General features: G+C 36.3%; 1 protein-coding gene across 1 annotated transcript in view; it reads left to right on the forward strand.

The window, feature by feature from the left end:
* Positions 1-15,976, forward strand: part of LOC118622327 (disintegrin and metalloproteinase domain-containing protein 5-like) — a 108,403-nt gene that overhangs the window by 39,475 nt on the left and 52,952 nt on the right. Inside the window, exons 11-13 of the mRNA XM_036249777.1 lie at positions 1,436-1,572; positions 4,680-4,866; positions 6,856-6,951. Of these exons, the coding sequence (XP_036105670.1) occupies positions 1,436-1,572; positions 4,680-4,866; positions 6,856-6,951 (420 nt within the window). The remainder of the gene's footprint in view (positions 1-1,435; positions 1,573-4,679; positions 4,867-6,855; positions 6,952-15,976) is intronic.

Below are 15,976 nucleotides of genomic sequence, written 5' to 3' on the forward strand. Positions count from 1 at the left end.
CAGTATCATATAGAATATTTTCACTGTCCCCCCAAAATCCTCTGTGCTCTGCTTATTAATTCCACCTTTACAAGAAACCACGAATCTTTTTATTGTCTCCATAATTTTGTTTTTTTTCAGAATGCCATATAGTTGGAATTATACAGTATGTAGCTTTTCAGATTGAGTTCTTTTACTTAGTAATATGGATTTAAGTTTCCTCCATTTCCTTTCTTTATTTTATAGCTCATTTCTTTTTATTTTTTCTTTATTGATTTTAGAGAGAGAAGAAGGGAGAGGGAGAGAGAGAGATAGAAACATTGATGAAAAAGAACATCAATTGGTCACTTCCAGCATGCCCCCACTGGGGATTTGGCCCACAACCTGGGCATATGCCCTGACCGGGAATTGAACAGGCAACCTCTTGGTGCATAGATTGATGCTCAACCACTGAGCCATACTGGCTGGCCTACAGCTCATTTCTTTTTAGTGCTAAATAATATTTCATTGTCTGAAATGTGCCACAGTTTATGTGTCTATTCACCCACTGAAGGATATCATGGTTGCTTGCAAGTTTTGGCAATTATGAATAAAGTTGCTATAAACATCTCTGTGCAGAAACTGGAAATATTACAAAGGAGAACAATAATACCTACTAGGGGTGTATTAGTTGTTGATTGCTATATAAATGATTGTACCAAAACTTAGCAGAAAAAAACACCACAGTTCTGTGGGCTAGGATTCTAGGAGCAGCTTAGTGGGCAAAATCAAGGTGTCAGCTAGAGCTATAGTAATCTCAGGGTTCAACACAGATAATTTGTTTCCAAGCTCAGTCATATGGCTATTGGAAATCTTTTTTCCTAGCTCACTCAGGTGGACCTCTCCATAGGCCTACTTCATGACATAGTAGCTGGCTGGCTTCCCCCAGAGTGAGGAGAGTGAGACAGAATCCAAGAAGTCAGTTTTTTTCTAACTTATCTTGGAAATGACCCATCAATTCTACTGTATTTAGTTAACTAGAAGTATGTCAATAAGTCCAGCTTACATTCAAGGACATAAATATTAGAAGGCAGAAATCATTGAGACCCATTTCAGAGGCTGCCTTCTAAAATAAAATATATAATTGATTATTAAAAGATTAGAGGCATTTTGTTTAAACATATTCAAAGAAGCAATACAACGTGGTGTTAAAGACTCTAAGATAGCTGCTGTTGTCATTAAATAATAGTATTTTGAAATTGAGCTATTGTGGTTATTTATCCATGTTTAATAAGTCTGTCATCTAAATACTTATATAACTACTATAATTGCACCTATATAGGTGTCTTGGATGCATTAATACATTTCAAAAATGAGTTTCATTTACTAATTTTTGATTATAGTAAGTATTTTTTTTAAATAACTGAATAGTAGGATTCTTAACTAAATCTTTTTCTTTTATTTTCCTTGTATTTAGTATCCAGATGGTTCATCTTTGGAGTCATATACTGTCAGTATCGTGCAGTTGCTTGGCCTTAATTTGGGACTGAGTTTTGATAATACTGACACCTGCTATTGTTCAGGAGATGTTTGTACAATGTCACCAGAAGCCGCGTAAGATAATTTTCTTTATGAAATCCATGTATTCCTTTTCAGAAATCTTTTGTTTAGAAAATTTTACATTTTTATTAACCAAACTAATGACATTATAGAAAACTGTATCTAACAACTACAGAATACACAATTTTTTTCAAGTGTAGTTGGAAACACACACCAAAATAGGCTCAGCATTCCCCTAGCACTCCATGCCTGGGGAACCTCTCTTCCTCCTTCCTACAGAGTTTGGCTTTATTTTTCTGGCCTGCTTGAGAGTTCCCTGTAGGGACAAGCCAGATGAATTGCGTAATTTCAGTGCTTCTGCATAGTTAAATGCTTTGCTGTTTGCATTTAACTGGCATTGCACAATATAAGGATGAACAGTACAATTCCTGTTAAATTTTTTATTTAGAAAGACATTAAATTGTAAATAAATAACACCTTGACCCACTGATAGAAAGAGACCATTGAAGAAAGAACAAAAGATTTTAGTTTTAGTATCATTAATAATACTTTTCCTTTGCTTTATAAACAAGGAGCCCCGCATTTCCATTTTGCGTTGGTTCCCACATATTGTGTAGACAGTCCTGGCTGTTTCACATCATCATCAGGACTTGCTGTATTCAGTATGTTTAATTTGAATCATTTTAGTGGGTATGTAGTATTATCTCATATTGCTTTTAATTTTCATTTTTCTAAGAGCGAATGATGTTGAGCATATTTTTATGTTTAATAGCTTTGTATATATTCTTTGGTAAAGAACTTATTGAAATCTTTTTTCTCTTTCAATTTTTAAAACAAAAAATAATATTTTCGTGTTCTTATTGAGTAGTAAGAATTGTTTATATGTTCTTGCTATGAAATACATGATTTCTTCCCTATAATACATTCTTTTAAGAACATGTTTTTAGCCCTGGCTGGTTTTGCTCAGTGGCTAGAGAGTCAGCCTGTGGACCAAAGAACTGCGGGTTCAATTCTGGTCAAGGGCACGTACTACGGTTGTGATTTGATCCCCAGCCCTGGTTGAGGTTGTGTGGGAGGCAACCAGTCGATGTGCCTCTCTCACACTGATGTTTCTCTCTCTCCTTCTCCTTTTCTTCACCCCACTCTGTCTGAAAACTGATGCAAAAATATCCTTGCGTGAAGATTAAAATAAAACAAACAAAAAAACATATTTTTAATTTTGATGAAGTACACTTTATCATTTTTTTATTTTCTGGTTTATTTATAACTCTTATATTCAGTTTTATGATACATTTATTATATATATTTTTAAGTTCATTTTTATTTTCGCCATATGGATTTCCAGTTATTCCAATGCCACTTGTTACAACAACCATCCTTTCCCTCACTTAATTGTCTTGGCCACTTTAAAAAAAAGTGAATTGACCATATGTGGATGTTTTTACCATATGTGGGATCTCTATTTCATATCATTTTCTATATGTCCACACTTATGGAGAAGTAGACTGCCTTTATTACTGTACCTTTATATTGAATTTTGAAATCACGTAGTGCAAGTACCCAAGTTTTGACATTTTTTTCTAAAGTTGTTTTGGCTATTCTAGGTCCTTTGCATTTTAATATATATATATATATATATATATATTTATCAGCTTTTTAGTCTAAAAAATTTCCTGATGAAATTTTGTAAAGTATTGCATTGTTTAATTGCATAGTTAAATTTTGGGATAATTACCATCTTAATAATATTGAATATTTTGATCCTTGAATATGGTATATGTCTTCATGTATGTAGGTCTTTTTAAAGATAAATTTAAACTATAAAATACAATTACATTCCTACAATTAATTTACCTTGCTCTCCAATTTTATGTAAATTGAATATGTACTATACTCTTAGTATTCACTGTATAATTCTCTGAATTAACTAAACATTTTTCTTGAATAAGTTGAATGTATAATATCATTTCCTTTTGAATATTTGTAAGCCAAATTTAACTCCTGGGTTATCTCAGTGTTGATTTTTATTGATTGCAGTTTTTATTAGCTATGGATTACACTTTTTTATTTCTTTGATGTCTATTATTATTGCTGTCATCATCATCATATTAGATGTTGTTATACACTAGAAAACTTAGATTCTCCAGCCTTCCTCTGAAGAGCATTGATTCTTTTTCTACCAGGAAATCCAACTATTGGCTAATCATTTTGAAATTTATTCATTTGCATTTATGCTTTATTAATATGAATATATGAAAACTCAAGGTATTTCTGACTTGGTCTCCTCTGAGGATCCTGTCAGAGCTTGAATTAGGCTGTGTTAGAGTTGATATAGAGTAGATTTTAGTATAGGGCAGAGATTAGCCAACAATAATCCATTTGCCAAAATTAACTGGCTACCTTATTTGTAAATAAAATCTTATTGAAATACATCCAAGCTTATTGGTTTACATATTGTTTATGATTTCTTTTGTACTACAGTGGCAAACTTCTTATTTCCAACAGAGTAAACAACATATAAACTGATACAATTTACTATCTGGCTCTTTATAGAAAAAGTTTCTCAACCCCTGATCTAGGGCACAGTCTTTAGTTTCTTAAATCATATGATTTCTATTGTTTTGGTTTGAATCCAAGCTGGTACCAAAGTGCTAACAGCTCTTATTCTGTCAAGACAGGTACTCCTACTGCCCCTCCCATAACAGCTCAAATAACAAATCTTTATTTGAAAAATATTTAGTTATGGAGAGCAAAAAAGCTCTAAAATAGCTATGAAAATTACTATAAATAGTACTCACAAATACTATTAATAAATATACTATTTAGTGTATTCATATTGGCATTTACAGAAAAATATAAAGAATGTTAAATAGATTAAAAGTACATCAAATACTGATGCCAAAAATTTTAAATTCTGTTGTTTGGCACTGGGAAAATAAGTAAGAATAACACAGTTCCTGTTTTTTCAAATACAAGAATTTTCTTGGTGAAATTTAAAGTGTGTTAAACATATTAGCAATGCAATTAATATGTTTTAAAGTGTGCTTTTTGTTTTCCATGAATAATGCTCTTTAAATCTCTCTCGAGAATGATGTATATTAGGGGAAACGCGGAGATATATAATAATAATTTTTATCATACCCATGTTTTTAATATTTTAGGCACTCCCGGGGTGTAAAGGATTTTAGCACCTGTAGCTTGGATTATTTTAAATATTTTACTTCAAAGTCTGGCCTTGAATGTCTTCATGACAGCCCTCCTATTACGCCAGATTACAAAGCAAATGATAAGGTTTGTGGCAATGGAAAGTTGGAAAAAGGGGAACAATGTGATTGTGGCCTTGCAAAGGTTAGTAGAAATATTTTCAAAAAAACTTTTATTTTTTATGTATGTGCATAATGTATAGAAAAGAAGATAAAGACCATATTGTTTAGGAAAATAATTTGACCAACCAGTGTGGCTCAGTTGGTTGAGCATCATCCCATGTACCAAGAGGTTACCAGTCTGATTCCTCATTCCAGTCAGGGCACATGCCCGGGTTGTCGGCTTGATCCCCAGTAAAGGGCATGCAGGAGGCAGCCAATTGATGTTTTTCTCTTATAGATGTTTTTATTTCTCTCTCCCTCTCCCTTTCTGTTTTATAAAATCAATTTTAAAAAGAAAAAGAAATTTAAAGAAGGATTTTTTTTTTTTTAAGTAAGTGGCAGCCTTTACGTCTACTAATTTTTGCTATTTTTGGAAATGGAGAACAAATGTTCTTAAGATAACGCTTGTCTTCAAATATTGTCTTTTGACATTATTTAGTGTATGCATCAGCTACACACTTAGAATTGGTGACCACAGAGTACTGAAGGAGTTGAAGAAATATACTGAACAACAAGCAGTAACAAAAATAGACAAGAACATCTGAAGACTATAGACTATTACCAGTGAGATAGCAAAATGCATTATTTCATAATATAGTGAGAAAAAGATTTGTATTGACAGATGATGCCAACTAAAAATATTTTTAAATGAAATCTATTACTTGTAGAAACTATAAAAATACACAACAAAGATTAAACTAAAAAATAAAAGATGATAGAAGTATTGAAAATACTAATAAGAAATGATCAATAACAAAAAAGACAGTGCCAGGAAAGAAATATCTGATATTGATAGGCTACATAATTTAGAGCAATCTTACTACTGAAGACTAGTACAGCTGACTGATGGCACTGAATCTTATAAAATATAAGTAACTATAGGGCCAGCATCCCAGTGAAATCAGAGTCTGAAGAGATGAGCCTGGCTTCCGGGACCATGTTTTTTTAAGGGTAGGTTTGGGGATTTTGCCATTTCAGAAAGAGAATAATGTTGCTTTTAATAGCTTCACATCAGAGATTTGGCTTCTAAAATTTATTATAAAAGCAAGAATATAAGAAAAATTTTGAAGAGAATGGTCGTTAACAATGTAGCCAAATTATTTCCTCTAAGGTTTTGGCTCCACAGTGTGTTAATATTGTTCAGATTAGACGGAATGTAGTGAAACAAGTTTCTTTTACAAACCAGTGAATGAGATGCTGATTTCTATAAATTTCATATAAATAATGGGAATATTAAAACTGTGAGTTTAACTATTATAAATAGTGCTGCTATGAACATAAGGGTACACATGTTCTTTCTGATTGGTGTTTCAGGCTTCTTAGGGCATATTCCTAGAAGTGGGATCACTGGGTTAAATGGCAGTTCAATTTTTAATTTTTTGAGGTAACACCATAGTGTTTTCCACAGTGACTACACCAGTCCGCATTCCCACCAGCAGTGTACTAGAGTCCCCTTTTCTCCACACCCTCGCCAACACTTGTTTGATGATTTGTTGATGGCAGCCATTCTGACAGGTGTGAGGTGATACCTCACAGTTGTTTTAATTTGCATCTCTCTGATGATTAGTGATGTTGAGCATTTCTTCATATGTCTCTTGGTCATTTGTATGTCCTGTTTGGAGCGGTGTCTCTTTAGGTCCTTTGCCCATTTTTTAATTGGGTTCTCTGTCTTCCTTTTGTTGAGTTGTATAGGGGGGGGAGATAAACCACAGAACTTATATGCATGTATGCATGAACAACGAACATAGACAACAAAGTTGGGGGTGGGACTAGGGGGAAGGGGAGGAGGGTGTCAATGGGAGAAAAATGAGAAACATCTGTAACAAAAACAAATTAATAAATAAAAAACAAAAACCAAAACAAAAACCTGGGAATTTAAGAAACGTTTTACACTTTGTAAAGAGATTCTGAGTTGCTGTTTTATTTGATGATGCCTAATCATATGAGATTGAGTAGCAGCCTTTATTTACAGGCTTGTACACATAAAGCGTGCTGTGATCCTACATCATGTAGATTGAAACCTAAGAAAATATGTGGCTCTGGGGAATGCTGCACACAAGATTGCAAGGTAAGAGGCAATCTGTATTTTATAACAGCTCAGCATTAATTTCTTGAAATTCCTGTTCAAAGATGGAAAACATAATCCACCCTTCTCATTTTATTGTATCTAAGTAACATCGGACCCACTCTTTCACTTCAGTCTATTCAGCAAGCTGTCATTTTCAGAATGATTCTTTTTTCCTGACTTGACTTCCCATTTCTATACCTCATTACAAATCTTTCTTGTACCCACTGAAATTTTTCAATGATGGACATACATATAGAGCAACCCTTTTAAGGTTTTTATTTTTTATTTTTTTCTAACACCCTCCTAACATGGGGTCAGAAAGTTAGATTAATTCCTTTGATTGGCTAAATTCTCTTCACTGTCTTCTGGTAAAGTCCTCTGTTATTTTCCAGTTCATTCAGTTATTGTTGCAATCATTCAATCCCTCTTTTGTATTGAAAGCATTTTAAGAATTCCCTAATAATTGCCCCACACCCAGTACAATTTACTGGAATCCTAAGGAAAAAAGAAACAAACTCCTGAACAAATTGCAAACATCTGTAAGATTGGAGAAAGAATATGCTTTTATCTTTTAAAAAAATTTCCCCCAGCTTTACTGAGATAGAAATGACATATAACGCTGTATAAATTAAGGTTTACAATGTAATGATTTGGTATAAGTATATATTGAAAAATGACTACCACATAAAGTCAGTTAACACATCTACCACTTCACATAGCAAGAACATTTAAGATTTGCTATCTTAGCAACTTTCAAATATATAATACGTTATTATTAACATAGTCACCATGCTGTATATTAGATCTCCAGACTTATTCATTTTATAGTTGAAGATGTGTACTCTTGACCAACATCTTCCCATTTCCCCCACCTTGCAGCATCTGGCAACTACCATTCTATTTTCTGTTTTGGTGAGTTTATTTATTTAATTATTTATTTATTTATTTATTTATTTATTTATTTATTTATTTATTTATTTATTTTTAATATCTATATTCCACATATGAGATCATAAAATATTTGCCATTTATTTCTGGATTTTAGTTTTGTATCCTGCTACTTTGCCAAATTCATTGATTAAATCTAGTATTGTGTGTGTGTGTGTGCACGCGTGTGTTTTAGGGTTTTCTATGTACAATATCAGGTCATCTGCAAATAATGACAATTTTACTTTCTCCTTACCAATTTAAATGCCTTTTAGTTTTTCTTCTTGTCTGATCACTGTGGCGGGACTTCCAGCACTACATTGAATAAGAGTGGTGAAAGCAGAAAGTCCTATTTCCTGTTCTTAAGAGAAACACTTCTAGTTTTTCCCCATTGAGTATGATATTGGCTCAAGGTTTGTCATACATGGCCTTTATTATGTTGAGGTATGTCTTTTTCTTTGCAATGTCTTTATCTGGTTTGGGGATCAGGATAATACTGGCCTCATAATAAGACCTTGGAAGTCTTTCTTCCTCTTGAATTTTTTGGAGTAGTTTGAGAAGGAAAGCTGTTAATTCTTTGAATGTCTGGCAAAAGTTGCCTGACAATTCAGCTTATCAAGGACTTTTGTTTGCTGGGAGTTTTTTGAATACTGCTTCAATTTGATCAGTTGTTATTACTTATTCAGGTTTTTTTATTTGTTTTGATTGCATTTTGGCAGATTGTATATTTCTAGGAATTTTTTCATTATGCCCACGTTGTCTCACTTGTTGGCCTATACTTGTTCATAATATTTTCTTACAATCTTTTGTATTTCTGTGATGGCAGTTGTTACTTTGCCTCTTTCATTTCTGATGTTATTTCTCTGGGCCCTTTCTCTTTGTTTCTTGATGAGTCTGGTTAACATTTCATCAACCTTTTTTTTTTTAAATTTGTTTGTTAATCCTCACACAATGAGATATATATATATATATATATATAACTTTTTTACTTTTTAGAGAGAAAAGAAAGGAGAGAGAGATAGAAACATTAATGAGTGAGAGAAACATCAATTGGTTGCCTCCTGAATGCCCGCTACTGAAAATTGAGCCTGCAGTGTGGACATATGCCCTGACTGGGAATTGAATTGAGACCTCTCAGTTCACTGGACGACACTTAATCCACTGAGCCACACTGACCGGGCAAAGATATTATTTTATTTATTTTTATTTATATTTTATTTTTTTTAGAAAGAATGGAAGGGAGGGGGTAGAGAGAGATGAGAGAAACACATTGATTATTTCCCAATCAGGCCCAGAAACCACCTTTTAAAAAATATATATGTTTTTATTGATTTTAGAGAGAATAAGAGAGAGATAGAAACATTGATCAGCTGCCTCCTGTACACCTCCTACTGGGGATCGATCCCAAAACCCAGGTATGTGCCCTTACTGGGAATCGAATATTGTCTCAGTCCATGAGACAATGCTCAATCTACTGACCACACTGGCTGGGCATGTCCTCTGTTTTTGTTTTGAGTCTATTTGGAGGGAAATAAGTTTTTCTACCCCAGTTTTTTTTTTAATTTTCATGCATGGAAGATTATTTTTGTATTCTTTCATTGTCAGCCTATGTGAATCGTTTCTTCTGAGGTATGTTCCTTGTAGACAGTCTATATATGGGTCATGTTTTCTTATCTATTCAGGTACCCTATGTCTTTTTATTAGAGCATTTAATCCATTTACATTTAAGTTTATTATTGATAGGTACTTATTTATTGCCTTTAAAATTCTTTATGCGTCATATGTTCCTTTCTCTCTCTATTTCTTCTTCTTATAGTAGTCCTTTTAGCATTTCTTGCAATGCTGATTTGGTGGTGCTGAACTCCTTTAACTTTCTTTTGCCTGGGAAGCTATTTATTTTGCCTTCAATTTTAAATTATAGCCTTGCTGGATAGAACAGTCTTGATTGCAGGTTCTTGTTTTTATTATCTTGAATATTTCATGCCACTCTTTTCTGGCCTGAAGTGTTTCTGTTGCGAAAATGTCTGACAACATTATGGGAGCTCCCTCATAGGCAACTAACTGTTTCTCTCTTAGTACTTTTGAGGTTCTCTCTTTGACTTTACCTTTGGCCATTTTAACTATGATGTGTCCAGTTGTGGGTTTTCTTGAGTTGGGACTCTGTGCTTCCTGAACTTGTGTGACTTTTTCTTTTACCAGGTTAAGGATGTTTTCTGTGATTATTTCTTCAAATAGGTTCTCTATTCCTTGCTTACTTTCTTCTTTTTTTGGTACCTCTATGATGTGGATGTTGTTACATTTCATATGGTCCTATTGTTCCTTTCAACTATCCTTATTCTTTTTAATTCATTTTTTTTGTGTTGTTGTTGGTTTGATGGTGTTTTTTCTACCTTGTCTTTCAAATTGCTGATTCAATCCTCCACTTTGTTCAGCCTACTTTTAATTCCTTCCAGTATATTCTTTAAAAAATATATGTTTTTATTGATTTTAGAGAAAAAGGGAGAGGGAGAAAGAGAGAGAGAAACATCAATTGGTTGCCTCCTATATGCACCCCGACCAAGAACTGAGCCTTCAACCTGGACATGTGCCCTGATCAGGAATGCAACCCACAATCTCTTGGTGCATGGGATGACACTCAACCAACAACCCCACTGGCCAGGACCCTTTTAGTGTATTCTTAATGTCATATATAATATTCTTCATTTCTAACTGGTTCTTATTCATGATTAATTTGTCCTTTTTCATGATGATTTAGTTTCCATTAAGTTCCTTATAATTCTCATTAAGTTCCTTGTAGTTCTCACCAAGTTGTTTTGAAATTATTTTGAAATCTATGTCTGATAAATTGCTTGCCTCCATTTTATTGATTTACTTTTCTGGAGATTATATTTATTTTTTTCATTTGGGGGTTGTTTCTTTGTTGCCACATTTTAACAGTCTCTTTGTGTTTGCTTCTATGTATTAGATAGAACTACTATGATTCCCAGACTTCTTGGGGTCGCCTTATGTAGTAGCTGTCCTGTGGGATTCAGTGGTGCAGTCTCCTTGATCTCCTGAGCTGGATGCTCTAGAAATGTCCCTTGTGTGGGTTATGTGGGCCCTCCTGTTGTAATTGGGTTTTGATTGCTCTTGGCCTGTTTGTGGGTGAGGTCAACTTTCAAGCTTAAGCTCAATCTGATCATGTTGTGCAAGCTGCTGTGCAGGTGCAGTCTCAAGGTGTCTTGCCGGGGCTCATGGTCACTTATGCTCCATGCTCCACGGATGTTTCTTGTGGGTTATGTGCACCCCCTTTTGTAGTTGTGTCTTGATGAATGCTGTTGGCCCTTTTGTGGGTGGAGTTAACCCTTTAGGCTAGGTGGCTATAAAGGTAAACCTTGATCACCATGTATGAAATGTGAAGAGACTGTCTCCTGAGGCAGAATTGCTCCTAGTAGGGTCTGGTGCTTGCCAGGTTCTTCCTTTGGGTATGTTGCTTGTGTGGCTGGGTGGGTCAAGCTCTGGTGTGGTCTGAAGCCCACCACTCATTGTGTTGGTTCTGGGTCCACTCTGGTGGGTTTCAGGTACAGGTCACTTTCAGTCATTGTTTTTAACAAGTTTTGGGCTACCTGTTTGCAGCTTCCACATTGTACACTGTGGTGTGCCTGAGAGGGGTCAATTTGTATAGATAGGTCAGGTTCTTAGAACTCTGAGCTTTTGTGAGATCAATAAAAGACCAAGGATCCCTGACGTAGGCATCCACATTTCAGCTCCTCTGCTTCCCCTTCATGTTGCCTGGATTTCCTCCAGAGTCTTATGCAGAAAGGCTATAGAGTGGGCCCAAGGTGGCCATGCCCCACTGACTTTTCCACAGGGCTCAGGCTTGATGGGTCAGGGCAACCAGGTTGGGCAGACAGAGTTAGTAGTTCCCCTAATTTGGGGCAGCATGGTCTGGAACTCAACTAAGAACATGGCTCCTACTCCTGAGCCATACCATTCAGACTCTAACAGAATCTCCAACTCTATCTTCCTCAGGAGGAGTGCACCACAGGTTCAGTTGGCTGTAGCCTGCTGTCCTTACTGCAGGGGAAAGCTCAGCAGGACAGAATGAGTTGACTGGGTGTTGGGCAAACAGATGGAAAAAGCCTCCTTTTGGAGGTAGCATCAACTGTTCCAGAAGAAGAGGGTGAGATGCACACCTTCTTTTAGTTCTGTAGCTACTCCTGCTCAAGTCCTGGACTAGACCCTCTGTGGTAGATGCACTCTGATTGACATGGCTCTGAGTAGAGCCTTCTTCCCCCTCAAAACTGAGTCTTGCAGGATGGGGCCAGTTGATTCTGCTCCCCTCCCCCCCTGCAAGACCTCCCCTCTGCAGGACCTGGAGAAACAGATCAGAACATCCCTCTGCTTGGGGTGGCACTGACCCTTGAGAGGAGAGAGAATTGCTTACCTACTTCTATCTCTGCAGCACACTGGTCTCCGAGGGGGATGCATCAAATGTCCAGGCTCTCAATTGTACCTTCCCCCATGAATATGAGTTTAGCAGGATGGGGCTAGCAGGATTGGGAAATGAAAATATGATTTGCCCTTTGATTGGAGTGGCTTGGTCCTTGGTCTCAGGAGGGAGACTAGCTGCTTGCCTTCTAGCTCAGCAGTGCCCCACCAGAGATCCTGTAGAGAGGTTTTGAGGGGGTCACTCCAGATGTCCCAGTTCTGAGTTGTGTCCTCTTTTCCCTTGAGAGGCTGTACCAGCAGGAAGGTTCCAGTGGGGCTTGGAGGAACAGATCAAGGTTTCCCCCTCCACTTAGGGTGATGCTAGCCCTTGGGAGGAGAGAGAGCTGCTTGCCTCCTTCAACCTCTGCAGTACATTGCCAGAGGCTCTGATGGAAGGCTCCTAGGGTGTAGCATCATGTGTCCAAGCTCTGAGTTGTGTCCCCTTCCCAATGTGGAAATGAATTTTGAAGCATGGGGCCAGCAGGATTTGGGGATGCAAATCCAGACAGCCCTTTGTTGGGGGTGATGCAGGGCCACAGGAAGGGTGTAAGTACAGACATTCCCTGAGCTCCTCAGCTACCTGCTGCCGGAGACCCTGACAGGGAAGACTGGGCACCTGCCTGCTCTGTGGGAGGGGGGTACATTTTGGCCCTTGTACCAAAGCCATTCAGTTCAGTGATCGTCTAAGAGTTTGTCTATAGTTTCAAAAAAAAAAAAAAAAAAAGTGCACTTTATGTCCTTGTTGGGTGCAGCAAGCAGTCTTTTATGCCAAACTTGAGCTTGGCAGGGTGGTGTTGGCAATATTTGTGGGATGAGGTTAATGCACTTTCTCAGGCTGGTGCTGTAAGAATGGAAGTTCTGGCCCTGGCCGGTTTATCTCAGTGGTTAGAGCATTGGCCTTCGAACCAGAGAGTCCCATATTTGTTTCCCACTAAGGGCACATACCTCAGTTACCATTTGTCCCTGGCCCTGATTGGATTCGTGTGGCAACCACTGAATGTGTCTCTTCCATGTCAATGTTTCTCTCTCTCTCCCTCCCTCTCTCCCTCCCATTCTATCTGAAGATAAATGCAAAATATGTCCTTGGGTGAGGATAAAAAATAAAGAAAGAAAGGAAGAAAGAAAGAAAGAAAGCCAGAGCAAAAAAATATATTAAAAAAAAAAAAAAAAAAAAAGTTCTGGACCCTGAGAGATGGTGCCTGAGAGTAGTGTGGGATGTTGGCTCAGGACCCGGACCTCAGAGGCCTGCCTTCCAGAGCTCAGAAGCTATGCCACTCAGATCTTCTCTTTATGGCTTCTGTATGCCCTGAGTCTTCTTTCCTCTACAAGAGCCCCAGGTGAGTGCCCAAGAGTGAGTTCTATGTGTTAGCCCTTAAGGAGATCACCTAGGATTCGAGGAGAATTCCTCTTTCCAGTGGACAAAGTCCCTGCTTCGTTTTGCTGCCTAATGCCATGCTGGCTCTTCTTCCATTCCTGGTGCTCAGGTTTGGGGGTCCCCACTTTCCTCTGAGGGTACTTTGAAGCTGCAGTATTTCTCTGGTTTCACAGAGCTGTCCCTAGGTTCAGGGACCAACCCTTTCCATGTCCCCATCCTTCTTACCGATCTCGGATTAGCTTCCTTTGCTCAATCCTTGGATATAGTATTCCTGTTCAGGTGTCTTTCTGTTTTTTATTCAGGTTGATAGCTCTAAATTTTAGCTGAAACTTTGGTTTGGTGCAGGGAGGTGGTGTGTGTTGCTTTCGCATACATTGCAGCCATCTTGGAACTACTCATGTGATGGTTTTTGACTTAAAGTCTATTTTATCTGATATAAATGTAGCCCTCCCTGCCTTCTCTGATTGCCAATTGCATCAGCTATATATTCCATCTCTTGATTTTTAGTCTATGTGTTTCCTGAATGCTTTAGTGAGTCTCTTGTAGATAGGATATAGTTGGTTCTTACTTTCCAAGTAATTATTGACAAGGAAGATTTGCTTTTGCTATATTGTTCATTGCTTTTTTATTTCATTTTGTAGTTCTTTTGTCTCGTTTTTCTCTCTTATTGTCTTATTTTGTGGTTTGATTATTTTTAAATATCTTTGAAAAATGTTATTGTTGAGAATACTATGGAAGTCTCACATTTTTCCCCCTTGCCCCTACCTCAACCTGTTTCCTCTCCACCCCAAACCTTCACCACACTATTGTCTGTGTCCATGGGCTATGTACATATGCATATAATTTCTTTGGTTAATCTCTTCACTCCACCACCCCACCCTATTCTCTGAGACCTCTCAGTTAAGCATGGAACAGACTGATGATTTTTTTATGGTGATATGCTTTGATTCATTTCTTCTTATCTTTTGTGTATCAACTACCTGTATTTTTTTTAGTGTGTGATTACTACATGGTTTACAAAACAACACTTTATAGCTTTAATAGTCTGTTTTGACCTGATAACTTAACTTAGATCTCATACAAAAACTGTACACTTTTACTTTTCTCCCCCCACATTTTATGCTTCTGATACTGTATTTTAATATGTTTTTATGTTGTATATCCATGAACAAATTATTACAGTTACAGTTATTTTGATTACTTTTGTCTTTTAATTTTTGTATTAGAGTTAAAGTGATTTACATGACAGCATATTACAGTATTGAAGTAATCAGAATTTCACTATATACTTAAATTTACCAGTCATATTTATACTTTCATGTTGATAATCAGCATTTCTTTATTTTGATTTGAAGAACTCAGTAGCATTTTATACAGGCAGGTCTAGTGGTGGTGAAATTCCTCAGCTTTTATTTTTCTGGGTAAGTTTTACCTCTTCTTCATTTATGGACAATTTTCTTGGATATGGTATTCTTGGTTAAAGAGTGATTTTTCTTTTAGCACTTAGAAATTGTCATCTCACTCTCTTGGCCAGCAAGGTTTTTGAGGAGTGATCTACTTAGTTCCTTTTTATGCAATAATCAGTTTTCTTTTACTGCTTTCAAAATGTTCTCTTTGTGGTTGACTTTTGAAAATTTATTTGTAATGTGTCTTCTAAAGACCCCCCTTATGTTTAATTTATTTACAGTTCTTTTGGCTTTATGTACATTTCCCTCCCCAGATTTGTGAAATGTTCTGTCATTATTTCTTTAAGTAAGCTTTCTACCCCTTTTTCTTTCTCTGCTCCTTCTGGGACTCCTATAATGCATTTTTTGTTTCTTCTTATGATGTCCCACAAGTACTGTAGATTTTCTTTATTTTTTTTTTTATTTTTGTTTCTCTGAATAGATAATTTCAAATGATTGTATTTAAGTCTATTTCTCTGCGTCATCAACTGTGCTTTTGAAGCTCTTTATATAGAATTTTTCAGTTTAGTCAATTTGTTATTTAGATACAGAATTTCTGTTTGGTTCTTTTAAAAAATAATTTCCCTCTTTGTTAAACTTCTCATTTATTCATGTATTGTTTTTCTGATTTTTATTTATTTGTCTGTCTGTTCTCATTTATATCCCACTTTGCTTAAGACAATTAAGAAGATTAAGATCATTAAGAAGCCAATCATCAAGTCAGCCTAGATAGTTTTCGAGATCTCTCAGATTGTTTCTATGGATATGCTTTCTCTACTTCTCTTATTCCCTCATTAGGGGAAAATTT

This window comes from Molossus molossus, unplaced genomic scaffold (genome assembly GCF_014108415.1).
Source record: "Molossus molossus isolate mMolMol1 unplaced genomic scaffold, mMolMol1.p scaffold_m16_p_9, whole genome shotgun sequence".
NCBI classification, from domain to species: Eukaryota; Metazoa; Chordata; class Mammalia; order Chiroptera; family Molossidae; genus Molossus; species Molossus molossus.